The 26,574-nt window shown below is 40.7% G+C and overlaps 3 protein-coding genes across 10 annotated transcripts; 2 read left to right on the top strand and 1 right to left on the bottom strand.

Moving 5' to 3' along the window:
* Nucleotides 1–4: 4 nt before the first annotated feature.
* On the bottom strand, nt 5–4,205 carry lamp3 (lysosomal associated membrane protein 3). Its single transcript, XM_026147632.2, has 7 exons — nt 3,966–4,205; nt 2,401–2,517; nt 1,900–1,979; nt 1,180–1,305; nt 926–998; nt 650–820; nt 5–331 (listed from the first exon to the last, which is right to left on the bottom strand). The coding sequence occupies exons 1-7, from the start codon at nt 4,051–4,053 to the stop codon at nt 192–194; spliced, it is 795 nt and encodes a 264-aa protein (XP_026003417.1). The 5' UTR covers nt 4,054–4,205; the 3' UTR covers nt 5–191.
* A 4,201-nt stretch (nt 4,206–8,406) lies between these two features.
* On the top strand, nt 8,407–15,951 carry ankmy1 (ankyrin repeat and MYND domain containing 1). Of its 7 annotated transcripts, none has more exons than XM_080291736.1 (20): nt 8,407–8,804; nt 8,946–9,092; nt 9,159–9,353; nt 9,547–9,591; nt 9,675–9,913; nt 9,992–10,208; nt 10,314–10,475; nt 10,592–10,647; nt 10,795–11,293; nt 11,399–11,577; nt 12,920–13,091; nt 13,226–13,366; nt 13,468–13,569; nt 13,702–13,809; nt 13,898–14,020; nt 14,204–14,305; nt 14,538–14,667; nt 14,751–14,876; nt 15,085–15,173; nt 15,392–15,604. In XM_080291736.1, the coding sequence occupies exons 1-20, from the start codon at nt 8,571–8,573 to the stop codon at nt 15,464–15,466; spliced, it is 3,141 nt and encodes a 1,046-aa protein (XP_080147862.1). In that variant the 5' UTR covers nt 8,407–8,570; the 3' UTR covers nt 15,467–15,604. The 7 variants fall into 7 exon arrangements, with proteins under 7 accessions (XP_080147862.1, XP_080147865.1, XP_080147864.1 ...); XM_080291738.1 differs by having other exon boundaries at nt 8,408–8,804; nt 10,795–11,032; nt 14,810–14,876; nt 15,019–15,173; nt 15,392–15,951; XM_080291735.1 differs by having other exon boundaries at nt 8,408–8,804; nt 10,873–11,293; nt 14,810–14,876; nt 15,019–15,173; nt 15,392–15,950.
* A 998-nt stretch (nt 15,952–16,949) lies between these two features.
* On the top strand, nt 16,950–20,630 carry LOC113009069 (E3 ubiquitin-protein ligase RNF14-like). 2 transcript variants are annotated; one of them, XM_026147139.2, is made up of 7 exons: nt 16,950–17,216; nt 17,676–17,806; nt 17,928–18,863; nt 19,049–19,127; nt 19,268–19,477; nt 19,940–20,106; nt 20,194–20,630. In XM_026147139.2, the coding sequence occupies exons 1-7, from the start codon at nt 17,063–17,065 to the stop codon at nt 20,326–20,328; spliced, it is 1,812 nt and encodes a 603-aa protein (XP_026002924.2). In that variant the 5' UTR covers nt 16,950–17,062; the 3' UTR covers nt 20,329–20,630. The 2 variants fall into 2 exon arrangements, with proteins under 2 accessions (XP_026002924.2, XP_080147462.1); XM_080291336.1 differs by having other exon boundaries at nt 16,950–17,267.
* The last annotated feature ends 5,944 nt before the right edge of the window (nt 20,631–26,574 follow it).

Genomic DNA, 26,574 nt, shown 5'->3' with positions numbered 1-26,574 from the left:
AACATTTAAAAAAAAGTTTTATTTATTCAAATTGTAAATACCAGACAAACCGTCTTTGCTGTTAACAGAAGAATGTGACAAGCCAAATGAAGGTTTAGGAAAAGAACAAGTGAAAGAGCAAGTGTATGAACAAGCCAATAGCACCCCCCACCACCACCCCCAGTCCAGTTTCACAGTGAACTCTTCGCCATTCAAATCCGTTCGTATCCATCTCTGCGGCGATCTCTGACCACAAGGAAGCTCATCAAACTGATAAGAATGAGACACACGACGGCTGCCCCGATGATGATGGGAATGATTCTCTTGTTATAGTCAGCCCAGCACTCCACCTCTGAACCATGGAGAGAAACAGAGCAGCAATTATGTGTAGGATTTAAGTAAAATACCTTTTTTTTTTTTTTAAATTCTTTTCAATAAGAAATTTAATGTCTAATATTAAACTTTTAACATCTAATGGGATGTCTTTACACACAGTCAGATCATAACAGAGCTCTCATTCTCAAACACGGGACCACAAAAAAGGCTGTAAACCTGAAGGGTTGTAAGATGTTGTCCAATTTGTTCATTTTTTCTGCCTCAACTCTAAAAACCTAACTTTGGGCAGGAGATATTTGGTTTCCATTCATTTGTTTCTGTGAAAGCTAGTCACCTTTTCCATACTGTCCTTGAGACAGGTTGAAGGCCTGCATCTGCACAGGAACCAGCTTGATCTTCAGCTCAGACGACATCAAAAGCAGATTCTCAGACTTGCACATGAAGCTTTGACCGTTAGCAGTTTTGAACAGCTTTTCATGGGCCAACACACCTTTGTAAGTCTTGTCTGTTGGGAAGAGGATGAAGCACAAGAGTAGTTAAATTTTCAGTTTATGCTGGGCATCTGAATCACACACCAGCTGTTTGCTGCGTCTTTTCCTTTGGCTCTTACTGGAACAGTCTTTGCAGACAGGCATGGGAGACAAATGTGCATTCATCTCGATGACGTAGAAAACAGTCTTCTCCTGGGGACAAAAACAAAAACATTTGAGCTGATTCATAAACAACAGAACATTACAGCCTCGATGTGAACGTGGATAAGGCAGACCTAAACTGAGTAAAACTGACTATGATGTGAAGAAAGGTATCCACAGCAGGCATGAGGATGACACGGAGAGTTCACCCAGCAGTGAATGAGTGTTGTACCTTTTTGAATTTGAACTGCAGGCTGGCACCATTGTCTGGCAGTGTGAGAGAGAGAAGAGCCTCTTCTTTGCCACAGTAACCACTGACCCTAACTCTGGATGGGTCCAGGTCAAAATACCAGGTTTTCTGATTTCAAAAGGAGAAAAGTAAAGGCTCAGGATCAGCATTACAAGTCACCATCTCCTCTCACTTTGTTTGATTTCTGCGTTACATTGAAGAAAAAGACAAGCAAATCTTTCCTTCTGTGCTGGGTCACATCTGGATCAGTCAGTGAAAAATAGGAGCGCCTCACAAATGACTTAGAATCAGATGATGTCTGTTAAATATTGGAGCCCAATCAATGTCGCGCCCAGTGTCTCAATTTTAATCTATATTATTATAGCATAGAAAGAAAAAAATGATTACACTGAGGTCAGGTGTAAACGACTTTCAAACCGATTGACTCCCATGTGAAACGATCCAACTGTAACTGAAAAAAAAATAAATAAGCTGACGGCAGTTGGAAATTTTTGCAGTGAGAAACCAGCTTGTGACACCTCACAAAGACATGCTGATACAAACTGATACAAACACACACTTTTTGCAAAAACTGCTGAAAAGCAACAAAATAAAATTCATACTAATACACAAAAAGCATGCCATTGACCGACCACACACACACACACACACACACACACACACACACACACACACACACACACACACACACCAGCCGCTGACCTTGTTTTCAGTGACCAAGAACTCTGCTCCCATGGTAATTCTGATGCAGGGTTTCCCTCTATCTTTCTTCACATAGTTTCCTGCACCCATATATTAAAAAAAACAAAAAACAACAACATAGTTTTGAACTCAAGCATGCAAAATTATAATGCATGCCACTTTCAAATATTTCAGTTAGTCACCTTTAAAGCCATCACATCTGCATCCTTCTCTGAATAGTAGTCAACAAATGAACCGTAGGCCATCTGTTTTACACACTCATGTTTCCCCAAATTCTTCACGTATGCACAGTGAACTATGAATCAATATTGCTTGCAATTCTTAGCCTTCAAAATATGAAATTAATCAGCATGACAGACGATCATTTGTGTCAGGTTTAAAGGTTATTTTATCTTCCTTACGTCCCTCTACCTCTTGTCCCATTACACCAGCATCTCTTTGTCTGCTGTAAATGAACAGGGGATTTGGACCATGCATATACATGGAATAAAACAGGTGTACCTGTTTGAGGAGTGGCCTCAGATGGCTGCAGGACCGGCCGGTAGATCTGACCCTTGGAGTGAAGCTCAGACTCCAAAGCAGGCTGGATGGAGCCATTAGTGCTCTGAAAGTGGACACCTGGTAGAAGATCACACCTGTTATTTTCATTGTCTGGTCATACCCAGTTTCTTTTTTTTTTTTCTTATCCCTTGCATAAAGTTGTATATCATTTAGAAATGAATAAATAACCAGTGGAAGTCTTCGCAAAATACAACACAGAACCCTCTTTCAGTAAGTATTTACCTGAAAAAGGGAAAAAGAAAGAAAGAAACTGGTCAAATGCATTAAGGGGGGAGTGCAGTAGGTCCACTATCTTGAATGCCCTTCACCCATTAACTCCAGTCCAACACAGCTACTTCTTTATTAACCCAGAGAACCAGAAACGATTGAGCACTCCAGTTATTTGGAACAGTCTGAACCAGTATAGGAGCACAAGTTGGATGAGTTGGAATACTGTTAGTCATGATAATAAGTGGAGCAGTATGGCTCATTTTAAAAGCACAGCTGCAAAGTGCTTTACTGTTCGGATAAAACTTACATTAAAGAAGTCAACATACACTATACACACAAACATGCTTTCAAACATACAGTCATCCATTCATTTGTACTGTGCACATATACTTCTATAGAAAGGTGTGAACACATAATAAGGAAAAGCTAACTTGTAAAAATAAGTTTTCAGCTGCCATTTAAAACTGACTAGCCGACAATGGCTGTTCCAAAGTTTAGTAGCTACAACTGCAAAAGCGTGGCCACCCGTGTATTTAAAATAAATGATCGGAGAGGCCGACAAGGTCTGTGGCAGATGCAGGAGCCTGTCCATGTAGGTCTTACATGGACAAAAAACCCATGAGCTGATGGGTTTTTTTAATGTTACAGCCAGGGGAGGTTTGAAGCTCTAATTCTTGAGTCAGCAGAGCCTTTTACACACTGCATGCCTTAGCGCTCAGCAGCTCTGTGGTTTGTCACTTTACAGCCAAGTTGCTTTGGCTCCCAAACATTCTTAATATTATTTAGCATTTTTGCTCTTCATTAATTTCTGAAGTGTTATGCAGGTAAGTGGGGGGGAAAGGCTGTCTTAATGAGTGTGGTCAACAGTAAAAATAATTAAAAGTCAAGTAATTTTAAATGAGTCAACAAAAACAGCATTTCAGAAGGTGCAGAATTTAATGACACAGATAATAGTGCATGCAGCATGAGAAGTACTTCTGCTCAGGTCATACCACTCTTTTTTGCTAAAACCACAGAGTGACAAGCGCGACATCTTTGGGACAGCTAAAGACCACTGTGTGGGAGAGGAAACCAGCGCAGTCTCATATATGACGTTTACCACACTACACTCTTGCAACGAAATATTACCATTTAAACAGAAGTGGAAACAGTAGTATCAAAAAGAGTGAGAGTAAAACAATTGAAAATGGAAGAACTTTGGTTTTGACATGTAAATAAAAAACAATCCTGTCAAGTGAGTTTAAGGTCACCTGTCTGTGGATGGTTGAACTCCACTTGAATGCTATTAGACTTACCTGGAATGACAGCAGCCAGGAAGAAAAGATACCATCCACCTCGGTGGCCTTTTAGCATCGCAGTTAGAAGACAAAAGAGAATAGCCATGCCACTGGATCAGAAGTGCAGCAGCTGTGCCTTGATGTCTAATTGTGAAACTGTTGAACACCTAACACCTAAATGAAGGGTGCAAAGGAAGTGAAGTGACAAAGGGGGTGGGGCAGAGACCGCTGCCTCACTCAGCATTGACACATCTGAAACTTGTTTTAAAAAGACAAGTTTTAAAGCCTTCCAGCTGTTAAATGCAAGTACCTTTGTATTTAGTGTTCAGAGAAATCAGGTTTTAAATTCTATGAAAGTGTTCTGTTCAATGAATTCCTAGTTTTTAGGGAAAATATTACTGGTCTAGTGAAAAAGAAAAAGATTACAATTCCCAGTCACATATTAAAGGGAAAAAATGAACCAGCAGAGCAGAAACTCTTTTAAATGTCATAATCATTCTGTTTCCCGCTATTAATTTACATGGCACAGGCTGGCACTAAAGTGTCAGTTACAGGAAAAGGGTCAGGCAACACATGAGCATGCTCACAGATTCAGCTGTAGGTGATTGGGGTTGAAAGACTATTTAAACAAGAACACAGAACGACAAAAAAAAAAATTCATCAGACATTAGTTATGTAACCAGGTTTTTGCATATATTTTGTCTTGGAGCATTATCCAGCATGTCTATGTACATGGCATCACAAAGATGCAATAGGATCTGGATATACTGGGTCCTAGTTCAAGCCAATTCAATAAGTCGAGACAAATTCTTAAAGAGTTGGGAGTCGATCAAATAAATAAATCATCTTGATGTCTCTGGTAAAGCAGGAAAAATAAATGTCCTGTGGAATATTCCGAAGTTTAGCCTGGGAGTCAGATGATGTTTCACTTCTCATCCAGAAAGTTTCTTCAGTTCTAAAACTAAAAAGTGAAGAGCCCCAGGTATTTAATCCCTAGTGGGGATTGTCCCTTAAAAGGGCTGTTAACCCATTATTAATCATGTGCCTCATTACATGAGCCAAGGTGTGAAAAAAGGTCGTTACCACTAGAGGTTTCAGGTGAAAACACTATGAGACCTTGTTGCGCCCTATCATGTGACCTACTCACCGGATAAACAATGTCACTTGGGGTTTTGGGGCCTGGCAAGGGACTGCATTGTAGATGGCTGACAGTTGGTATCGTATGCCACTCTCTCTGTTCAGTGATGGCTTCTTTTACTTCTCTATCAATCCATCTGCCTTCTTGTTCCAAAATCGGAACCGTGGCATCTTTGAAAGAGTGACCTTTATCCTTTAGATGCAGATGTAAACAGAGTCTTGTCCTGTCGAGGTCTTTCTCCAATGTAGAGGTCTGAGCACGCCTCACTGTACTGCACAGTGGTTGGCTGAAATTGTTTTTAACATGAAAACAGAACAACACTGCCCACAAGCAGCAAGACTGGTGACTGCATTAAAATACGAAATAGGCACTAGACTTTTGAAAATGTCAAAGCACAGCTCACATAATACCTCTTATCAATCATAAACTTAATATGTTGTCATTTTGCGCCAGCTCAGGTTTCTCAAAACCTGAGATGTCCTTCTCTGAGCTTTCACCTTCCTTTTTAATCAAAAAGCTCAACTGTGGGAAGTTAATTTTTAAAATGATGTTCAGAAAATAGAAATTTTACAAGAAATCCACAATAAAATAAAGAATATCATTGCATTACATCACTTTCTGTTATTTAGCAAGATCTGATGTCCAGAAGCAACAGAGGATAAAAGGAGGAAAAAATGTATGTAGCATGTTTCTTTCATCCATAGCACTTAAATAACCTAAGGTTATTATTAAAGGAACCATTTTTGAGCAATTTATTACTTAAAACATCTCTAGAGCAGCAAAGTGATTAAACCAGAGCCGGAAGCACAAACTAGGAGATAATCAGGAATTAAACAATGGTGCTTAAGCAGGCAGAGTACACATATTGCACCACAAAGGCAAAAAAATGAAAGAGATACAGACCACTAACTACGGGAGTGGAAACAGAAGGGTAACAAGAAGCAGGTGTTGATAGTCAAGACAATGAATTAGGGGAGGGAGTGAAAATTAAACACAACGCACAAGTTACAAATAAGTATCAAAATAAAAGAGGAAATGAACAACATCATGGCTGAAACAGAAATGCAGGAACACGAATAAAGTCAACATGGAGGAATACAGAGGATTAAAAGATGAGGATTAAAACACAATGATATCTACAAACCAAAACACAGTAGTCAAGTAAACAACTAAAACATGAAAACAAGTAAAACTTAAATCAACATGAAAAAAATAATCTGGGAAAACACAGAGAACCAAATAAGACCAGAAAACGCACTGATGATAAGGAACAATAATAAACACCTTTCTTTTGTTTTCTGTATACTCCTGTTTGTCTATAATCCCCCTTGAATGAATACTGTTTTTATTTATTCCTGCTGTCTTACTCTTTATATATTGTAAAGGAGTAAAATACTCCTGTACCACATGTATAATGAAAGGAAAGCAAATCACAATGCGCAGTAGCGGTTTTAGATATGGGCGACATGGGCGGTTGCCCGGGGCACAACGCACAAAAAAAAAAATGCTCATACTCATGCTGACCCGATGTCATGCCAGCGCATATTGGGAATGGCATAGGCACCATCGGTTTTCTATCGCCCATTTGCTGGGAGTAATGGCGCCCTCCGTTAGCGATGTGCGCCTGCTGCTTGCGGCACAGGGAGGAGAGGGCAGGAAGGCGGGGGATTCACTGGCTGGCTGGAGCTGCATCTAATAACCAACAATAATATGATACAGACTTATAATTTGCACCGATGTTTTTTCGAAATTCTATACGCGAAAAGTGAGCGCGAAAGCCCTCGGTGCGCCTGCTCGCTGCTGAAGTCAAAGTAAAACTTTATTGTCATCTCTGTTACATACAGTGCAGTATATAGAGAGATGAGAGGATGAGGCTCCAGTTATAGCAGTGCAAGTAAACAAACAAGAGTAAGAAAATAAATATACACTTTAGGACTCGGGGTAAAGGGATCAATAACAATTTGAAATTTATAATTTACAGTTTGATGATTTAAAGTCTCACACACAACCTGTCGAAAGGGGAGGGGGCCGGCTGCTTCCAAATAGAGCACATTTCATTCATAATGATGTAAATCCAAGCCCATCATATTCATGATTTGAATCCTGGGTTGTGCGAAATCCTAGAAATACACCTTAGACAAAGTGAATCTGTGAACTAAGGTGTAGGTCTATTAGATTATGTTGTGGTGATCCTCGGGTTGGGGGATTTGTGTTCATACTGGAGTGCAAAATTAAAAGCAATGGAAGATGGACAAGAAAAGTTCAAAGCCATCAGGTGCTCATTTTAGAAAAAGGAGAAAAGAAGAGGAGGAGAAACGAGCAAAAGATGCAGGTAAGCAGATGTGTCATTGGATAATGGCACGTCATCCTGAAACAATCAGAATCAGAATACTTTATTAATTCCTAAGGAAATAATGTGGGTTACAGTTGCTCCAAAAAAGAAATTGTAAAAATAGTAACAGTAACAGACTAAACTCCAAACAATGCATTATGTTACAGATTTTAGTCAGTGTCAATTGTTGATTTGTCCTGTTCTCATTGTATGACGAATTATGGTGAAATTCAGTATGGTTTCAACAACAGCTCTATGTTAATGTACAATCCTTAATATGTTTTGTGTGTGTGTGTGTGTGTGTGTGTGTGTGTGTGTGTGTGTGTGTGCGCGCGTGCGCGTGGGGGGGGGGGGGGGTATTTTCAACTTTTTGCCTCGGAGAGCCTCGGCCGCGGGCTTGGACCTCAGAGGGTTAACCCAACAAATCATGAAAAATTAAGTTGTACATTTTCCTTCATGACAGTGCAGATTTCTGGCATTTTGTGTAAATTCAAGCATGTAACAATTTGATTTTTTTTCTACCAAAAAAGTGTGAAACACAAGTTAGACTTGAGTTTGTAAATGACCCGTTCCATGTTGTTTACCTTTCTGGATTTTTTGGTCTACATATTTATTTATTATACAAGCTGTACAGTACATAAAATCAAAATTCACATGTTTTCTGTAACCAAAATGTTAATTAGGTGGGCTACGGAAAATAATTAAGTTTTAGACTATACTTAAATGAAACATGTATACTTACTGCACTTGAATCCTTTTAACCATATGTAACACCTGCATATGTGGGTTTACCGCCCCTGGTAAACAAAGATAATAATACTGTCCACATTGTAACCAAAAATTAAAAGTGTATTGATTCATAAGAATAAATGTATTTATTTACGTATTTATTTGCTTTATTTTTACATAAGTACAACCAAGCAGAGCAAATGTTTTTGTTTTCCTTCTTTCTTGCGCATGCGTGAGATTGAGAAACCCACTTCTCCACCTGCGCGAGCTCTGCTGTTGTCATGACAACCAGTTGCTTACTGCAAAGTTAAAACACAAATCTGACTTGTGAGACCTGAAGTTGTCGCTTCCAAACAAACACTGTAGTTAGTCGCTAAAGTGAGTTGTCGCTGCCCTCAACCGGACTCGGGAGAACGCGGGTAAAATGCTGTCGACGACCTTCACAGGTGTGGCACCGGCTGCGGGACGAGGAGGTGCGGAGCCGGTTACGACACCGGGGTCAGTTAGACAAAGCAACGACTGCGGAGGTGCTCGGGTCGGGAGGGAGATATCAGAAGGAATCGGTGTGCAGGAGTGGCCCGACGGCTCCAAATATGAGGGAGAGTCTATAAATGGCCTCAAACACGGCAAAGGAAGGTACAGCTGGACAAATGGAGAGGTAGTGTGTGACATATTAAAGAATTAAACAGTTTCACTAGAGCATTTACTACCCCTTAGCTTTTAGGGTGTGAACACCTTAAAGCCAAGCTAAATGTAATTTAGATACAAATACACGCGTGGGTTGTTTTCTTTGGTGTAGTACTATGAGGGCTCTTTCTACAAAGACTACAAGCATGGAGATGGACTGTATTGCTGGCCCACGGGCCAAAAGTTCATTGGCAAGTTCTACCTCAACAGAAGGGAGGGATATGGTCAGCAAGTGTTCTCCGATGGAGCTGTCTTTCAGGTAAGCTGAACCGTTATTTAGATTATAGATGCATCATAAAACAACGCACCTCTCCCCTCCTCTCAGGGCTTGTACCACATGGATCAGAGGTTTGGTCCAGGTGTGCTCAAATATCCAGATGGGCGAGAGGATGTGGGTCTGTGGCTCAAGGACCAACTGCTAAGGCTGTGTACCCCTTTGGAAGAGAGATTTAGCCTGAAGAATTTTCCTGAATATTCTGCCTACATGGATCCATCAGTCACTGCAAAATCCCCGACTCAGGTACATGCTGTGTCACCTAATAGTAATAATAATGAATAAGAAATAAGAGGCTAGAAATAAGAGCAGTCCTTAATGCTGTGTCATGCCCTTTCACAGCTGTAACACAGATAGTGTTTACATCAGAAAATCTGATGATTAATATTTTACTGCGTACATCTAAACTTACCATAAATGTACCCTTCTCACACCTCAGTCTATCTCTGGTAGTCTACAGCAACAAAAAAGGACACACTCTGAGGTAAGTCACAGCTTTTAATGAATAATTGGATGAGCTCTCTGAGTTAATATGACGCAGATCAGTTAACACCTCATCACCTTCAGGAGGATGAAGACAGAGATGTGCTGTTAGATGAGATTTTCATCTATCCACCTGGCATGGAGAGTTACTCAACAGATGGGGACCACTTGCCACTCCCCCCTGGTCGAAGGACAGAGCTGGATCGACATTTTTATGGCGAGCTGTGGGAGCCGGACGCTCATCCTTACCAAGGCTATGCAAGAGACCCACTGTCCACAATGCCATTACAGACCCGCCTTCAAGCTCACATACACAACCACAGGTCAGACTGGGTCCAAACACTGACAATTAGATCTGTGAGTCTGCAACATTCGTGGAACTTCATGTGTTTGTCTCTCAGGCTGCAGGCTGAAAATGTGGGCTGGGACACGGCAGCCGTTCTCTCTATGAACAGGGACAGTTTTGGTCCTAAAGGGCCTTTGGAAGTCAGTTCAGAATTGCTTATCCAGCACTCCTCCAAAGGAGACCTGCACGCTGTATCACAGATCCTCAGGACTGGTTTAGTCTACCCTGATGTAGCAGATTCGCACGGACACACAGCTCTGATCGCTGCCACCGTAACACATTACTAATTTTTGAACACAGCAAAATAAAAGGTTTTAACATTTTGCCCGCGGTTAAAATCTGAAGTAGTCTCATGTCTCATATTCTGTTTCTGTCAGGTAAACTGCCACAATGATGTGATCCACCTGTTGTTGGACATGGGTGTTGATATTGACAAGATGAACTGTGAAGGCATGTCTGCCCTCGCTGTGTGTCATGTCCTCTACTATCCTTTTCAATCTCTGCACATCACTGGAGCTGAACCACCTGCTAGAAACCAAGTAAGATCCAGCACGAGGCACCGTGACTTTGGGTTTTACCAAAAGTTCAACTCGTCTCAGATACCTATGGTTTTCTCACAGATAATTTCCCTTTTTCTTGACATTTATTTTCCCAGATCAGCCAAGTCGACCTCAATATGGACACATCGTTAATTAACAACCTCTCTGACCAGTAGGATTGTAGCTAATGTCCCTTCACACACACATTGTTCACTATTAACGATTTATATTCACACACATTGCTAAATGAAGCCAAACAACAAAACTGATTATGAATTTTTGGATAAAATACTGCTGTATTTATTTCTTGTGTTTTCAGATCAATAGAACCAACTGAACACATTTCACTTCTCAACCGTAAAGCATCCAGTGACAGTGAACTCCTCTCTGAGCGCAGGGTCGGACTGAATGATTGTGTCGCACAAGCTGAACACACACAGGGGGAGCCAAGGACAGAGGAAAGAGAGGACAGACACTGTGAGGAGACAGAAAGCATGAGGAGCAAAGGGAAGCAAAGAAAGACAGAGAGCAGATATGATCAGAGAAGGGAACGAGGAGTAAGTGAGGTTGAAGATACAGAAAGAGAATTTAAAAGGGGGGATAAGAAAGACAAACAGGGTGAGTCTGCTGAGACCAACGAGTTAAGCACAGATCACCTGGAAGAGGAGAGTTGCGAGGAGGATGAGAAAGATGTGGAGGATATAGAGGGTAGCGATGAGAGTGGAAAAGAGGACGTGTCTTTTGTAGAACGCTCCATTCAAGTGCTGGATGGTCACATTAAACTGGGCACCGTGCAGTGGAAGGGAGCTCAAGCTAAGGTAGCAAGCAAGGGTTCATGAGTAATGCGGAGTGATGCTTCTCTGTGATTGGTTTGATGAGTTGGTTTAGTTCACTCACAACTGTTAATGTGTTTGTCTTTGCAGCACGGCAAAAATCTGACCTCAAAACAGAGCTTTGACTCCACCTGTTGTCTCAGAAGCTACGAGATTCAAGTCACAGACAAAATGATCCAGCTCGCTGCTGAAGCTCTGAGTCGCACAGGGGTTTCCATGCTCTGCAGCACGCAGGAGACAGTACGCAAAATGGCTGCTATGAAAATAGAGTCAGTCCTTTTTCTTTCTGCCTCAATTTACTTTTTATTTTGTATTTAATTTGCTGCTGGCTCTAGTGATCACTCTGATGTTCTGTTTCACCATGCATATACATCCATCAGGCATAACATTATGATTACTGAAAGGCGCACTGAATAACACTGATTATCTTTTAATTATACCTGTTAGTTGGTGGGATATTTTAGGAAGAAAGAGAGCATTTTGTCCTCAAAGTTAATCTGTTAGCAGCAGAAAAATGGACAAGCGTAAGGAGAAGTGAGCCAATTTGACAAACGTTTATTGGCTAGAGGATGGGGTCAGATGTGGCTCTTGTGGGGTGTTCCCAGTCTGCAGTGGTCAGTATGTACCAAAAGTGGGCTAAGGAAGGAACCATGGTGAACCAGCATCAGGATCATGGGTCGCCAAAGTTCAGTGATGCATGTGGGGAGCAAATGCTGATCCAACAGACCAGGTACTCAAAAAAGTTATTGCTAGTAAGTTGCAAATAAGTCAGAGTGCTCATGCTCACCCTTGGTGAAAATACCAACAATGGACACGTGAGCATGAGAAGAACATTTATTCTGTGTGTGCGTCGCTTACCTGGAAAACTCCTGGCTGCACTATGTGAAGAAGGCAAGCTGGCATAGACAGTATGATGCTTTGAGTAGTGTTCTGCTGGGAAGTCTTGGGTTCTGCCATTTATGTGGATGTTACTTTGACATGTACCACCTACCTAAACACTGTTGCAGATCATTTACACCCTTTCATGGAAACGGTACGCCCTGATGGCTACACCCTGCCACAAAGCAAAAATGGTCCAGGAAAGGTTTAAGGAGCACAACAAGTTGGAGGTCAGATCTCAATTCAGTCGAGCATCTTTGGGGTGTGCTATACAAACAAGTCAGATCTATAGGAACCTCACCTAGCAACACAGAGGAGGTAAAGGATCTGTTGCTAACATCTTGGTACAGATCGCACACCTTAAGGGGTCTAGTGGAGTCCATGCCTCGATGTGTCAGAGCTGTTTTGCCTGTAAAAGGGGGACCGGGACAATATTACCCATATGGAAAAGATATATATAAATCTTATAAAGTTTTTATCTGTCTTGTATGAAACTTGTATGAAAAGCATACAAGAGTGAAAACACATATAAGATCCCTTGAAAAATTATATAATGAAACTTGTATGTTTTGTATACTTACTAAAAAAAATATATGAAAGTAATGAGAAAGTGGCCACTTTCATGAGTAAATCATATATGTTTTTACTATTTCTTTTCCATATGGGTAGGCAGGTGGCCATAATGCTATGTTTGATCAGTGTAAGTAACCTGTGTGTGTTCTGTCTGAGCAGGCACCGCATTCGTTTGGGCACCATGAAACTGTTGTTGGACCGTGGAGCTGATCCCAACGCAGCCAGGATCCCCATGCCCGTGCTCTTTTTAGCCATTATGGCAGCTGACACCGAGAATGTGAGGAAACTGCTGCTGTGCGGAGCTCGCACTGACATCCCTCTTCCACCAGAGGCAGGAGCTCAACTTTTAAACAAATTTAAATAATATTTTGTACAGGCACAAAAGAAAAAAAAAATCCACAAACACAGAAAGAAAAAAAAAAGCACCTACATTAAACTCACCTGAAAATCTGCTTGTTTGTATAGAGGAAAGGCTTGTATCCCCTGCATGTAGCTGCAGCACTGCCAGGTCCAGCAGGTCCCAGAATCACACAGCTGCTGCTGCACGCCATCACCGACCCAGACGTACGGGCGTGCGACCAGGACGAGATCTACGAACCAGACAAGGTGTGTAGGTTTTAGAGTCCTGGGTTTTAGAGGTAAATGTGTTTGTGTTAGTTAACCTTTTTTTTTTCTTTTTCTTTTTTATGTACTTATATATGTTATAGATTTCCACAAAGGCCACAGAAACACTAACTACCAGCCCACATCTCAAAGAAGGAGGCCGCACCGCTCTACATTTTGCCTGCCAGAGAGAAAGTGACTACAGGGTCGGAATGCATACAGTCACAGCTAAACACAGCACCACTATTTAATGATTACGTTACTGCTGCATCAAAGCAAAGTGCGGAGAACTGATGAATATTTAAGGTAAAAAAAACCACCTTTATTTTCCTTCCCAGAATGCCAGTGAAGTGGTTGCCATCTTGCTCTCCCACAGAGCCAGTACAGACCTTCTCTGGAGCGGCCACTCACCTCTCTCCTTGGCTATAGCAAGTGGCAATGAAATGGTACGACCTCGTTGTGCATGCACACTCACACATGCACGTGAGAGCCAAACCTCTCTTTGTCCCACACTATTTGTTGTTCCTCGTTTAGGCGGTAGACGAGCTGTTGAATGGAGGTGCAGATCTCAACTTACCCCTGGGCTGGAGGGTGGGCAGCGCGCTTTGTGCCCTCACCAACATCAACTACCACTTAGTTGGGCACAGAATTAAGCTGGTACCCACACAAACACATAATGACGACGAAACGTTTTTAAAAATTAATTTATTAACATTTGTACTTTTTTTGTGCAGCGATCAAAGATAAATGTGTTCTTAATGACTTCAAATGAGTCACTTTTGTTCAGCTTTCAGAGAAAATAAGTTTTCCTAACATCAGTACGGCTTTTGTTTGGTTTAGTTGGACACGTTAACTAAGGCTGGAGCTGATATCTTGATGCCAGTTACAGTGTGTGGCATTGTTGGAACTGCAGTCGATTATGCACGCTACTCCTTCAAACAGGTAACACTCCAGCCATACTACATTGAATGAATCTAATGTGAATTGCTGAAGAATGTCCAGTGACTATCAGCTGTAGGTACTGGCAGTGCTGCACCTTACTGGTTCATCCAGTATTTTATGTTAATCATGGAGGGCCATGCTGGTATACACGGGGGCTGAGTGAGAAGGCTTTTTAGAGTTTTATTTTTATATATATATTTATACTCCTGTCTGCCTTTATGCTCCTATTTAGGACTCACATATTGCTTATACTCCTTTCCACGCTTTGAGCATTCGGGAGAGAAAAATATTCGAAGCACGGCAAAAGCTACTGAGCAAGATGGAAGACTTGATGAGGCAGGTTGCTGCTGAGAGGGAAACTGGTAATATAGAGAGAATAGCTTCCACTGGATACTTGGTGTAATGCACTTGTCCTTTTATTATTGAATATGCCTCTAAATCATAGAGTGTGTGTCCGTGCATGTGCGTGTGTGCGTGCGTGCATTTGTACTGCATGATTGGCAGGAGACCTTTCCTCCAACAAGGCTCTTGCCAGAAATAAAAGCCTACCAGAGGAAACACAAGAGCACAGGTACACATACACTCACATTCATCTACAGTAAGGTGCTGCTCTAGTTCCTTTTTCCTGTTGTCTGTCATTTAAACTTTTACTTCAACTAATGTCAGTTTCTGGTAACTTATTTGTGACTCTTTTCGTGTAAACCTGTTCTCAGGAAACCAGTGTTAAAGTTCTGCTTTCACTGCGGTCGCTCAGTGTCTGTGAATCTGACCCTGGGCAGGCGCTGCAACAAGGTCTCCTACTGCTCCAGGGCCTGCAAGCTCAACTCCTGGGAAGAAAGACACAAGAAAGAGAGCGTCCAGGTATCAGGTGGGAGTCAGAGACCCTCCTTCCAACAGTTAGAGCCAAACTTCAGCAGCCTTAAAATATTTGATGACATTTTTTCACAAGTGCTTTGAATAAATGAATCACTTATCTGAATAATAAAATGATGTTTAGAGAACAATTAATGATACAGAGAATTTGTGAAATGCTGATTCAGTTTTGGAAGAATAGAGCATGTAAATACTGTATTTCTTTCTTTCCAGCATCTGTTGACAGTGCCCAGAAAAGTGCTGTGTCAAAAACCCAACGAAGTCCCAGGGCTTTGTCTGCCATCTTGAAATCCAAAACAGCCCCCAAGCCACTGAGTGTCCAGTTCAAATCCCAGAGAGAACTAAAGCTGTTGAGCAAGGCAGAGAAAAAGTTGGAGAGCCAAAATCCACTCAATCTGAGGGAAAACTACAGCCACAACTGATGGATATTAACATTTCTGTTTCATTATGTCTAATATTGACTACCTAATTTAACAAAGCACTCAGATCACATCACTGTATGTGGTTGAATGGTGGTGGCAGCATTTGTGCCATAATATTTCTCATATTTGTAGCTGTCAGATTACAATATAAAATAGCATTAACTGTAAATTGTGTTATTATTAACTTGTGCTGTTGAATCAGATTACCTTTGTCATTGTCAAGTGCAGTCCCTGTGGCTCAAGAGAAAAAGTTTAAATAAAATTTAAAAAAATATATAAAAAATGAGGTCACTGTCTTGTCAAAATAAATGTTTTTGCCCATGTTCTTCATTCCCATGATAATATCTGGCTGAGTGTTTCATGAGAAAGGTGAAGCATGACAGTTATGCCACATGTGGTCTATCAAAGTTCAGTCTATGATGAGGAACAAGGGTATAGATGACAGTTTAAAAAACAGCAAATGGACCTTAGATTAAATTTTTATAGTTAACGTCATTCTAATGAATATGATGATAGCTTCTGTTTTTCACTTAGCCAGTCTGCGCAGTTCTTGTTACTTATACATTCATGAAGTATTAAAGGCTCGCCTTACTGTCAGTGAAAGTAGCATCACAAATAATTCGTGTCTCATTAGATTTGTGTCTTCCTGGTTTCAAACTGGGGATCTCTCACGCATTAGCCTGAATTGTGAACCGCAACACTAATGGAACAACTTTCTATAGGAAAAAATCAAACCCTGAATATTTCATTATAAGTAACTTTTCTTTAGCACCACCCTTAGGTTGTAATATATGCCTACTGACTGGGGAGATAAGTGTTATGTCTTCCTCACTTTAGAGCCTGACTAGATTTTATTTAGGTGTTGCTATCACAAATCATGATCCTGAGGGTTAAAAACAAAACAAAAGCTGGAGCAGCTCTTTTTCCCCACTCTCAAGACCATCCATTGTGTCATGAATAGGACAGAAACTCCACTGTTATCCCTAAATCTGAGATCCAACTAATGGATGGACTCTTCTCTTCAGCATCTGAATATATAATTTTATGTCACATCTTAATCGCAAAATAACTCTCCATGTCGGTTATTTTGCATTTGATACACCAAATAAATAGACTCAAAAAATCATTTTGTAAAATCCCTGTTTGGATGCATCATTCAGACATTCCCAGTAACATCATAACACAGACTATTTGTGCAAAGAAAGGCTCATTAAAGGCTCGTAATGATACATGCTGAATTGCCTGTTAGACTGGTTTTCATCAGCAGCAGGTTTACAGTAGGCTGAGGTTGCTGCCTGTACTTTGTTTCATACGTCATCATACGCTGATGAGTCAGAGGGACGGACAAACAAGGACCAGGAACAGGCTGGTGTGACCCAGAGTCACCTCAGCCTCAACAAGAAGCAGGAAAACGTATTCAGAGAAGGAAGGCTTCTTACAAAACCAGACCGAGGAGAAAGAGATGACCGAGGACTTGGAGGAGCAGGAAGACGAGCTGCTCGCTCTCCAGAGTATCTTTGATGCGGACGAGTTTGTTCGGGACGAGTCGAAGTCTGCCGGAGAAATCCGAGTATGTGTCGAGCTTCCTGTCGGCTTCAGCGTGGCTCTCAGAGAGGGTAAATCAGAGGCGCCGGGGTTGTCAAACACGCGACTGCTGGACCGAAAAGGTCCGATCTGATGTTTTTGGAAAATGTTGGTTTGGAATATTAGGAAGCACCTTTACTGTTACAGCCTTAATCATCTACTTAAGATAAAAATGGGTTTTATGTAGCCAATGATGTAAAATGAGTTAAACACTTGTTCTGCATTAGGCGAGCCCGTAACAATTTAATGAGCATGTTTTTGTTGGCCTTAAATGGGAAGTATGATGTATGAATTAAATATATCTATATTAAATATACCTTTGAACAGCTTAATGTCATCAAGCATCATTTATAGCTTTTGCTATTTGAGTTCATGTGACAGAATATATCAAATATTTTCTGTCGAATACACCCAAATTATTTAAAAACAAATAAACAAACATTACAGAAAGAGATTAGTTCATCTGATGAGCTCGTATTTTTCTTTCTAAGGTGAAAGTCTGCGTCAGTATGATATTTCCTTCCTTCCACCGCTGCTTTTGAACTTTGGGCTTCCTGAAGACTACCCTTCCTCCTCCCCTCCCTCCTTCAGCCTCACCTGCAGCTGGCTGACTCACACACAGGTAATCAGCAGTCAAGTCATTGTTGGTCACATGTTCAGCCTGCCAGTGTGTGAGAGGTTCACAGGACATTGTAGAGGCTCAGTAAAGATGACAACAATCTATTCTCCCTCTCCCTCCACAGTTGGCTGCACTGCGTGCTCATCTCGCTGATCTCTATGAGGCCACTGGGGGAGCTGTGGTGCTCTTCTCCTGGGTGCAGTTTCTCAGAGAAGATGCTCTGAGGTTCCTGAACATCCACAGTAAGCTGGATCTTCCTCCTGATGAACGCAGCACCCTGCATTATAACCAGGACCAACACGATGCTGAACTCTCAGAACCAAAGAACAATTCAGAGCCAGAGTTCTCTGTACCATCCTCGGAAGTTCAGGAGAATCCTTCAGACGGGAGCAGCGCAGACTCTCAGGGAGCTTCGGCTTTAGACTCCTGCAAGCATGACCAGAATGATCTGAACTCTCACCAGAGCCAGAGTGATCTAACCTCAGATTATCAAAGAGCTCTTTCTCCAGAGCCTGCACTCCAAAACCAAACCACACACACTCCAGATGTGACAATCCTCCAAGCCTCAGAGTTTAATGTTGATCTCCAGGATGATCTTTCTTCATCTGCAGAGAAATCCAAGCATCATCAAAGTGTCCGGGAAGATTTCTTAAATGAAGGAGATGCTTCTCTCTCATCGCTGCTTCCCTCTACCTCCTCAGGCACGTTAGATCCAAGTGAACTTGGAGCTGCTTCTCTGCCGGTCCAGCCCACAGATTCTCCTCAGAGTGAAGAGCAAACCCTCTCTGGTCTCTTTTTATCTCCATCACAGACTCTGCTGTCCCACATTTTGATTTATGATGCGGCCCAGAAACACAAAGTGTTTGCCACCACTTTCTTTGACTGCGGGGTTTGTTTTATGGGCCGGCTCGGGTCCGAGTGCGTGAAGCTGTCACCGTGTGGCCACGTCTTCTGCCGGGCCTGTCTCTGCGAGTTCTGTACGGTTCAGATCACAGAGGGGAACGTCCGGGATGTCACCTGTCCTCAGGCAGACTGCGCTGGTGCCCCTACACCTGCACAGGTAGAAGCTACACGCAGCCTTCAACCTGCAGAATGGTTTCAACAACTGTAGTGTTTGGTCCTTTCATCTAATATCAAAACACATTTTAAAAGCTGTTAAAAATAGCTACAGGTAGAAGGATCAAGCACAGAGGAATTTCGGCCTCACTTTGTGTCTCTGCTTTTTCGTCTCTGTTGTGTTTGTAGGTGCAGAGTCTGGTAGGGGAGATGCTGTTCAGCCGCTATGACCGTCTCCTGCTGCAGAACACTTTGGACAGCATGTCTGGTCTGTTTCTATTGCTGTTAAACTGAGTGTGTCGTAAAGTTTTTCATACACTGATTGGAATGTATTTATTACATTTCTGTATTAGACCAGACAGAAAGAACATCTTTAGCTCTTTTTCAATAAATGTTTTTGTCTCGCAGATGTGACGTACTGTCCTCGAACATCCTGTGGCTCTGCTGTTATTTTGGAGAAGTCCAGCAATGCAGTGCTTTGCTCTGAGTGCAGCTTTGCCTTCTGCGTCACGTGCAGAATGACCTACCATGGATTAGAAGAGTGTGAAACCAAGAAAAAACATGCAAGAGATGCATTGCAAACCGCTTTAAAAAGCCTAGACTTGCCACAGTCACAAGGTACACAAAGGCACACTATTTCAATGACTATGTGGATATCTCTTATGTTTACTAAAAATCCAAGTATGTTTTTTAAACTGATAATTTTTTGGTGTACTGGTTATTAATGTTAAAATATTCAGTCACAGGACGAGTGGTGTGAATGTTGTCCTGTTTCAAAGAAAATCATAAAGTCAGTCATTTCAAAGCAGGAAGTACAAGAATCAACATAGAGATGTCCCAGTATTGTGTCTCGTGTCAGTGCAGGACTCAACAGCATCAATCCAAGTGCAGCAGCCTCTGTAGAGGTGTAAGATTACTTTACAGCACTTACAAGTCACGAATGCGACTGAAAAAAATATATTTATTTGATCCGATTCTAATAGTAGCACTTTGTTTGATTAATCTTTAACCCTACACTGAAGGCTTTTTGTGTGTTGATGCAAATGTTGTTTTGTGCTCTGTGCTATCTGTGTCTCTCAGAGGGGTTGAGTGCTCTCTTGAATGACTATAAACATGGCAGTAAGGAGAGGAAACGCCTGCTGGTGAGCAGATATGGTAACATGCTGGTAATGCTGGAAAGTAATCTGAATGACACCTGGTTGGCCAACAACAGCAGATGCTGTCCTCACTGCTTCAGCAGAATCGAGGTATTTAGTCATGTGCGCACGGAGAGTTTCTGGCTGTTTTGAAGTCATGTGACTTTGCCTGCTCACGTGTTGTGTTTCATGTTGCAGAAGAATGGAGGATGTGACCACATGTTATGCACTCAGTGTGGACAGGACTTCAGTTGGTGCTGCGCTCTCAGACTGACAACAAAAAATGGAAAAACGCACTTACAAGAATATGTCTGTGAGAACCACCGAAAATAGCCTCCCAGTGCTTCCGCTACTTTCACCAGCAGCCCATCATTTTGTCACATTAAAATCAGTTTTATTTAAAAAGATTAAAAGAGAAATGAGATCTGATTGAAACAAAAAACAGAAATTTACATCCTGTGAAGTGTTTTGACCCAGACATGTCATACTGTATCATGGTCAGCAGAGGGCGCTAAACAACAAGAATGACAAAGCAGTAACATGACAAGTTCCTTTTGGTAACTTTAGAAAAGCTAATATGTAAAACAGTCTGTTTGTTTGTTATTTTCAATAAATTGATACATGAATTTAACAAATGATGAACTGATTTATTTAACCTGGATGCTATAAAAACACTTCAGGAAAATATCCTCTGTAAAACTATACAATAGCAAACCTGTAATGTAGAATATCTTATACACATATTTCTATATGAGACGTTCTTGCAGCTGTTTCTTAGATTCTCTGAGATCTACAGTGTACATATTAATTATTAATCTTCGTCTACTCTTTTTTGACTTAACCTCATGTTTTATCACTGTTGCATATGTAAAATCACAGCATAAGGTCCTCACTATGTGCCTGTAAAACATGTTCTCCCTAGTTATAATTGTAGCTCATTGTTGTCTTCACTGTCAGTAAACCCACTGTTTTTGTTTTTCAAGTAATGTATAAAGCGTGTGGTTGTAATTACTACCTATAGCCACAGTTCCAGCAGTCTGGAAAAAGCCTTTTTTACTCCAAAAGATTAAGTTAAGATTCATTAAATAATTAAATAAATGTGTAATTCATTCATTAAAATGATAAATGAAAAATATATATGAATACACAATTAAATGTCAATTCATTTCATTTAAAAGATAATTATTTATTTCAAATTTTAATAAATTAAAGACGCTACTTTCTTTACTTACTTTTTGATTCATGTATTTGTTTAATTCATTTTGGCACATGTGGGTCTCAAGACTCATGCACACATTTTCTTTTATTATTAAATCATCCGGTTCATACCAGACCATTAGAATATTGTGCCTGACACCTCCAATTTTGTGTAATATCAAGGCTACACTAATAGAGATTGGTTAATATGTGTTTACAATCATTACGGCGTGCCATGATGATCTGGTTTAATCTCTAATGGTGCCTTAGGAACAAACAGGTCGAGAACAGTAGTCTGTAAGCAGGTTAAAAGGCTCATAGCGGTCCTGTATACTTCATTTCTACAGAGGTCAGTCTGTGTAGCAGATAGTGGCGAAGAAGAGAAAAGCTTATAACCCTTGAACTGCATGTCTCATTTCCCTTGCAGCAGCAGGCTACAGGTAGATCACCAACTTCCTGTTTTGAAACGTCCCCCTCCATTCTTGCACTGTTCTGTCACAACACTGGAACAAAGACCACTGCTGCATACAACTGGAAATCTACAGATGTCTCGTATATCAGGCCAGCATGTTTGACTTTCTGTGTCTCTTCCAGGAAAATCCCGCTTCCACCCCAGGGGGAGGTCATCACTTCCTCATAAATGTCTAAACAACACTTTGCTTTTCTAAGGCAAACTGTTGCAGCAGGAGCCCTGGCCTGGAACTCCTGCTGCACTTGTACTTGACAAGCCTCTTGGTGGTTCTTCTGAGAGAAAAACAGCAAATGAAGAGGCACTCAGAAAATAATCATGTCAAGGACTATAAAAGACAAGTTATATGTTTCTACTGAACTATGGAGAGCAGTCATTTAACAAAACAATCTCAAATAAAATGAGGAGAAGGACTGCATGGTGAGTAAATAATACAGAAATCTTCTTTCCTGGAACTGAACAGGTAAAAAAATAAATCAGGTGAGGACAATGGAGGCAACACAGACCTCAAAATGACACCCTGGACAGGTCACCAGATAACACAAAGAGACAGACTAACTGCATGTCTGCATGAAGCCCGAGTACCCAAGGAGAACCCACACAAGCACAGGAGAACATGCAAACTCCATACAAAAAGGCCCCGGTGAGATGGTGGAGTCTAACCCCTTCTTGCTGTGAGGCAACGGCTCATTTCATTTTTTAATCTTCTTCACATAGAACAATTAGCAGATGTTATAACTGACATGTATTACAACTCTGGGACAATATGAGATCAAGGAAGAAGCTGGCAGTTGACTTTATGCATTTGTAAACAAAGAAGAAATTGTCACTGTGACAACTTTAACCCCTTGCATTGGGGATTTTGTATATTATTTATTTATTTATAGTTTTATTATTACATAAAAATATAATATAAAGCATCATGAATTCATACCAACAATGACTTCTCTGTGTCTTTTGTAAACTTCATTAGTCCTGCCCGCATTCAGTTCCAGTAATTCTGCAGATACCTACCTTTAGTCGCACCAGATTTGTGTTACTTCCTTTATAATTACAGACTTTCTGCTGTTATTCGTGCAGAAAAGGTAAAAAGAAATGCATATACAGTGCAGCACAAGTCTTGAGTCATGCCTCATTTCTTAATATTTTGCTAGAAATATGGGACACAGGTGCGCTGATTCATTAAAACACCTGCAAATATGTTGTGTATTTTAATCATGCTTCAATAATATTGAGGTCTGTCAACTGGCGAGGCCAGTTCATTGAATTTAATTACTGATGAGGCTTTCATGGATCATCTGCAGCCCCAGATATATCTCTCAGGTCTTTGCTGCATTTATTTTATGTTGTGGACATGACTTTCAGGTAATGATCATCTGCTGTAGACAGTTTTTAGGCTTCCTGCATCTTCTTTTGTCCTCCATTAGCCCAGTTTCCTCAATTTCTTTGAGAACACACTGCACACCATGCTGTGATTAGTCGGTTTTTCAGTAGTAGTAGTTTCAAAGTTGTCCAAAGGATAGCTTTGAAAAAAAGCCTGGAGAACTGTTGCTGGAGACCACTTTAAAACTGACATGAAAGGCTGGCTCCTTGGAAGCAAAACATTAAAGAGAGGGGTTGCTAAAGACTTTTGCACAGTACTGCACGCACACATCAGAACCAAAGACCAATAACAGCCCTGAGTGATGGTTGTTGTTTCAGTCAGATTCATATTGATGTCTCACTGAGCTGACTGTCAGACGTGTGCTGAGCTGTCAGTTTGAAGCAAATCCCTCTTGAGTCTTCTAGGACCACTGATGCAATGATGTGAAGTAGCACTGCATAGCCTTGCATTTACCATAATGAATTGTAAATATCGCTGTTTTAATGCAGAGTAAAACTTTTTTTAAAAACGCCATTTTATAAATCATTATAACAAAAAATAACAAAAAACAAAAGAACGAACAGATCAAATGGCCATCCCATCCTTGATGAAAGCTAACGACTTGTGCTAACGGCCTGTGCACCACATTTCCGGCAATCTGTTCATACTTTTTTTGTGATATCCCGCTGACAGATAAACAATACCAGGGGCGCAGAAACAGCTTTCCTGGCAGAAGTAATATCAAGGATAGTGAGTAAGGCCTGGTTATCAGTGCAGTGGAAACTAGGCTATGGAGGAGCGTCTTCTCCCTGTGAGTCAATAACAGCATCAACTAACAGAACATTTATTTCCCCTGGAGCGGTAGGAGCCGGGTCGTGGAAGAGAAAGCTTGAGACATGAATTCACTGTAATAATTATTAGCTTAGATCCATTATAGTGATCGCCACATTTATTCAGACCCCCCCCCCCCCAAACGCACACACACACACACACACACAGAAGTTGTTCAGGCATCCATTTAGTCAGTCAGTGGTATATTGGCAACACTCTTCAGAGGCACTAAAGGTATGCTGAGGTTTTCAAGGAGATTACAGGAGCATTATGGGAGGTTTGGGGGACCCCACACTATAAATGAAGGTGTGTGTGTGGGGTGTGTGAAAGATCTTCTTTAAAATAAGTTTTCCCCAAGGCTTACAACAGCTAAAGGTCAAGAAAGACCCTTAACTGTGTGTGGTTTCATTGGGAGTTATGGGCTGTAACCACAGTCTGGAACTGATGTGTACTCAGAGTGCTGTCAGCGTGAGCTGTTAGGAAGCCGTCAGAGTAGAGAGCTGCAGAAAACTGTGATTAAAAGTAGTTTGGCAAAAATGTAGTTCCACTACATAAGTCAGTCTAAAATCACAAAAAGCATGAAGGAGACTGTGTGCACAGCAGCGTGTGTGTGTAGTAATTAGTGAGTTTTAGAGGTGTTGGGTTACGGAGCTTGAACAGAGCCTGGGGAGCTGTTTGTATGTTGGGCTAATTTAATTACCTCTTGGATCTATAGCACAGACACAAGAGTTGAATCAAAGTCTCAGAATGAAAGTTAAAAAAATAATAATAATAAAAAAAAGCACTCACAAAACTTTTACTGTCTCTGGAAATCCAGCTGTAAAAACAAGTAGAAATGTCTCTCATTTTTTGTGAAGAATCCTTATTATGTGTTTGTTGCCCTCATTTGAAAATCAATGGCGTAGTACCACTGGTGAGCATGGCTAACTAATCCCGACTGTGTGCCTGTATGTGTAGCTAAACTGAAAAAGTGTTTCAGATCATGGTAAGCCATCCATTTGGATCTAGTTCTATCCAGACACCTGACCTGACCTGACCTGAGCAAACTGTTCTGTGCCCATTAACATGGTGTCTTTAAAATTAGACACTCCAGTTCACCTAATTCTGCAGTCACATCAGTAAAACCAAAGAAAACACTATGGAAATAGAAAAAACGCAGCAAAACCTTAACAAAAAAGGGGGAAGCAGTTTGAAGGGGTTTTGAGGAGACAATAACGTGATGGACCAACTGCAGAAGTGACCAGCTAACAATAAAAGCTAATAGCCAACATGCAGCTACAGTGTTATATGAGTCATTCAATTAAACACACATTACTTGGATCTTTTTCTCCCTCATAAGAATCCTTCACTTCTTGTAAACAGGTCTCAGTGCAGTCTTTCACATGTTTCTGATTTCTGTCACTTCTTCAGATCTTCGGTCATGTTCTTGTCTTCCCAAAAACACTTCCGTTGTGAATTTTTACAGTTTTTTTCTATTGGTGTTTTATTCAACATTTGTGTGTTTTGTGTGCTTTTGTATTATTTTTTTCTATTTGCTGTTGATTTCCTAACTTGCAGGGCATTTGACCTTTCTGGCCCATATGGAAAAGGAATAGAAAAAACTTATAAAAGACTTGCATCAGATGGGGCCTACTTCATATAGTGAATCATATAAGGCTTATATGATTTACACATAAAAGTGGCCACTTTCATATATTGTTTTAGGAAGTATCCAAAACATACAGGTTTCATTTATACAATTTTTCTAGGGATCTTATATCTGTTTTCACTCTTGTATGCTTTTCATTTAAACACAGATACAAACTTAATAAGATTAATATATATATAACTTTTCCATATAGGGGGGCCACCATATAATTCAGCATGAAAAGCAGAATTTGAGTCAAGGGTTTCTACCTAACCGCACAGTGTTGCCCATCTACCCTCATCTGCTCAGTCCAACAGTCCAGCGCATGGATAAAACACAGAAATGACAAATATCACACACATTTGCAACAGCTTCGGCTTCTCACCTCGTAGATTTTAGCATAAGGAGTTCATTAGAGGCAAATAATGACAACAAAGACTAAACAACATATGGTAGAACACATTTTCTAAATAAACATCAGTGTATTTTTATATTCACTGCAAACGTGGGATTTTTTTTTCCAGTACCATTTTGCAGATTCCTCACAGCACACAGACATTTCCAAACAACCAGCTGTGTAAACGTCATTAAATACTCCTGAACAGCAGCCTTATAGTCTCAGCCTGTGGTAGAAAGATCTTAACAGTTATTAGGTATGACTGTACTCATGCACAAAATAAACCAGATACATTTTATACAGTGCGATACGTAACACACTCTGTCATTTACTGCGAAGCACTGAAGTTTAACTTATTAACCTGTGCTGCTGAAGTAGAGCCGCAAATAGATAAGTGAAACCAATAATTATTAAGTATATTGTACTCACATTCTCTATAGTTTCTAACAAGTAAACATAGAATAGAAATGGATACAGTGCCCCAGATAGTAACTGTTTCAGCACATTAACATACTAAATAATAACTAAACAGTCCAATTTAAATCATTTGTACTGGTTAATGGACATATGTTGATGTAAATACATTTATTTCCCACAGTGCTTTTATTTATTTACGTTTTTGGCCTTTGTCTGTGTGAAACATTTGTCCAATTAATAGAAATCCTCTGATGCAAAAACCCCAAAAGGCAAACAAC

The sequence above is a fragment of the Astatotilapia calliptera genome, chromosome 17 (genome assembly GCF_964374335.1).
Source record: "Astatotilapia calliptera chromosome 17, fAstCal68.1, whole genome shotgun sequence".
Taxonomy (NCBI): Eukaryota; Metazoa; Chordata; class Actinopteri; order Cichliformes; family Cichlidae; genus Astatotilapia; species Astatotilapia calliptera.
Note: the sequence above shows the minus strand (reverse complement) of the source record. Positions and strands in the feature narration are given on the sequence as shown.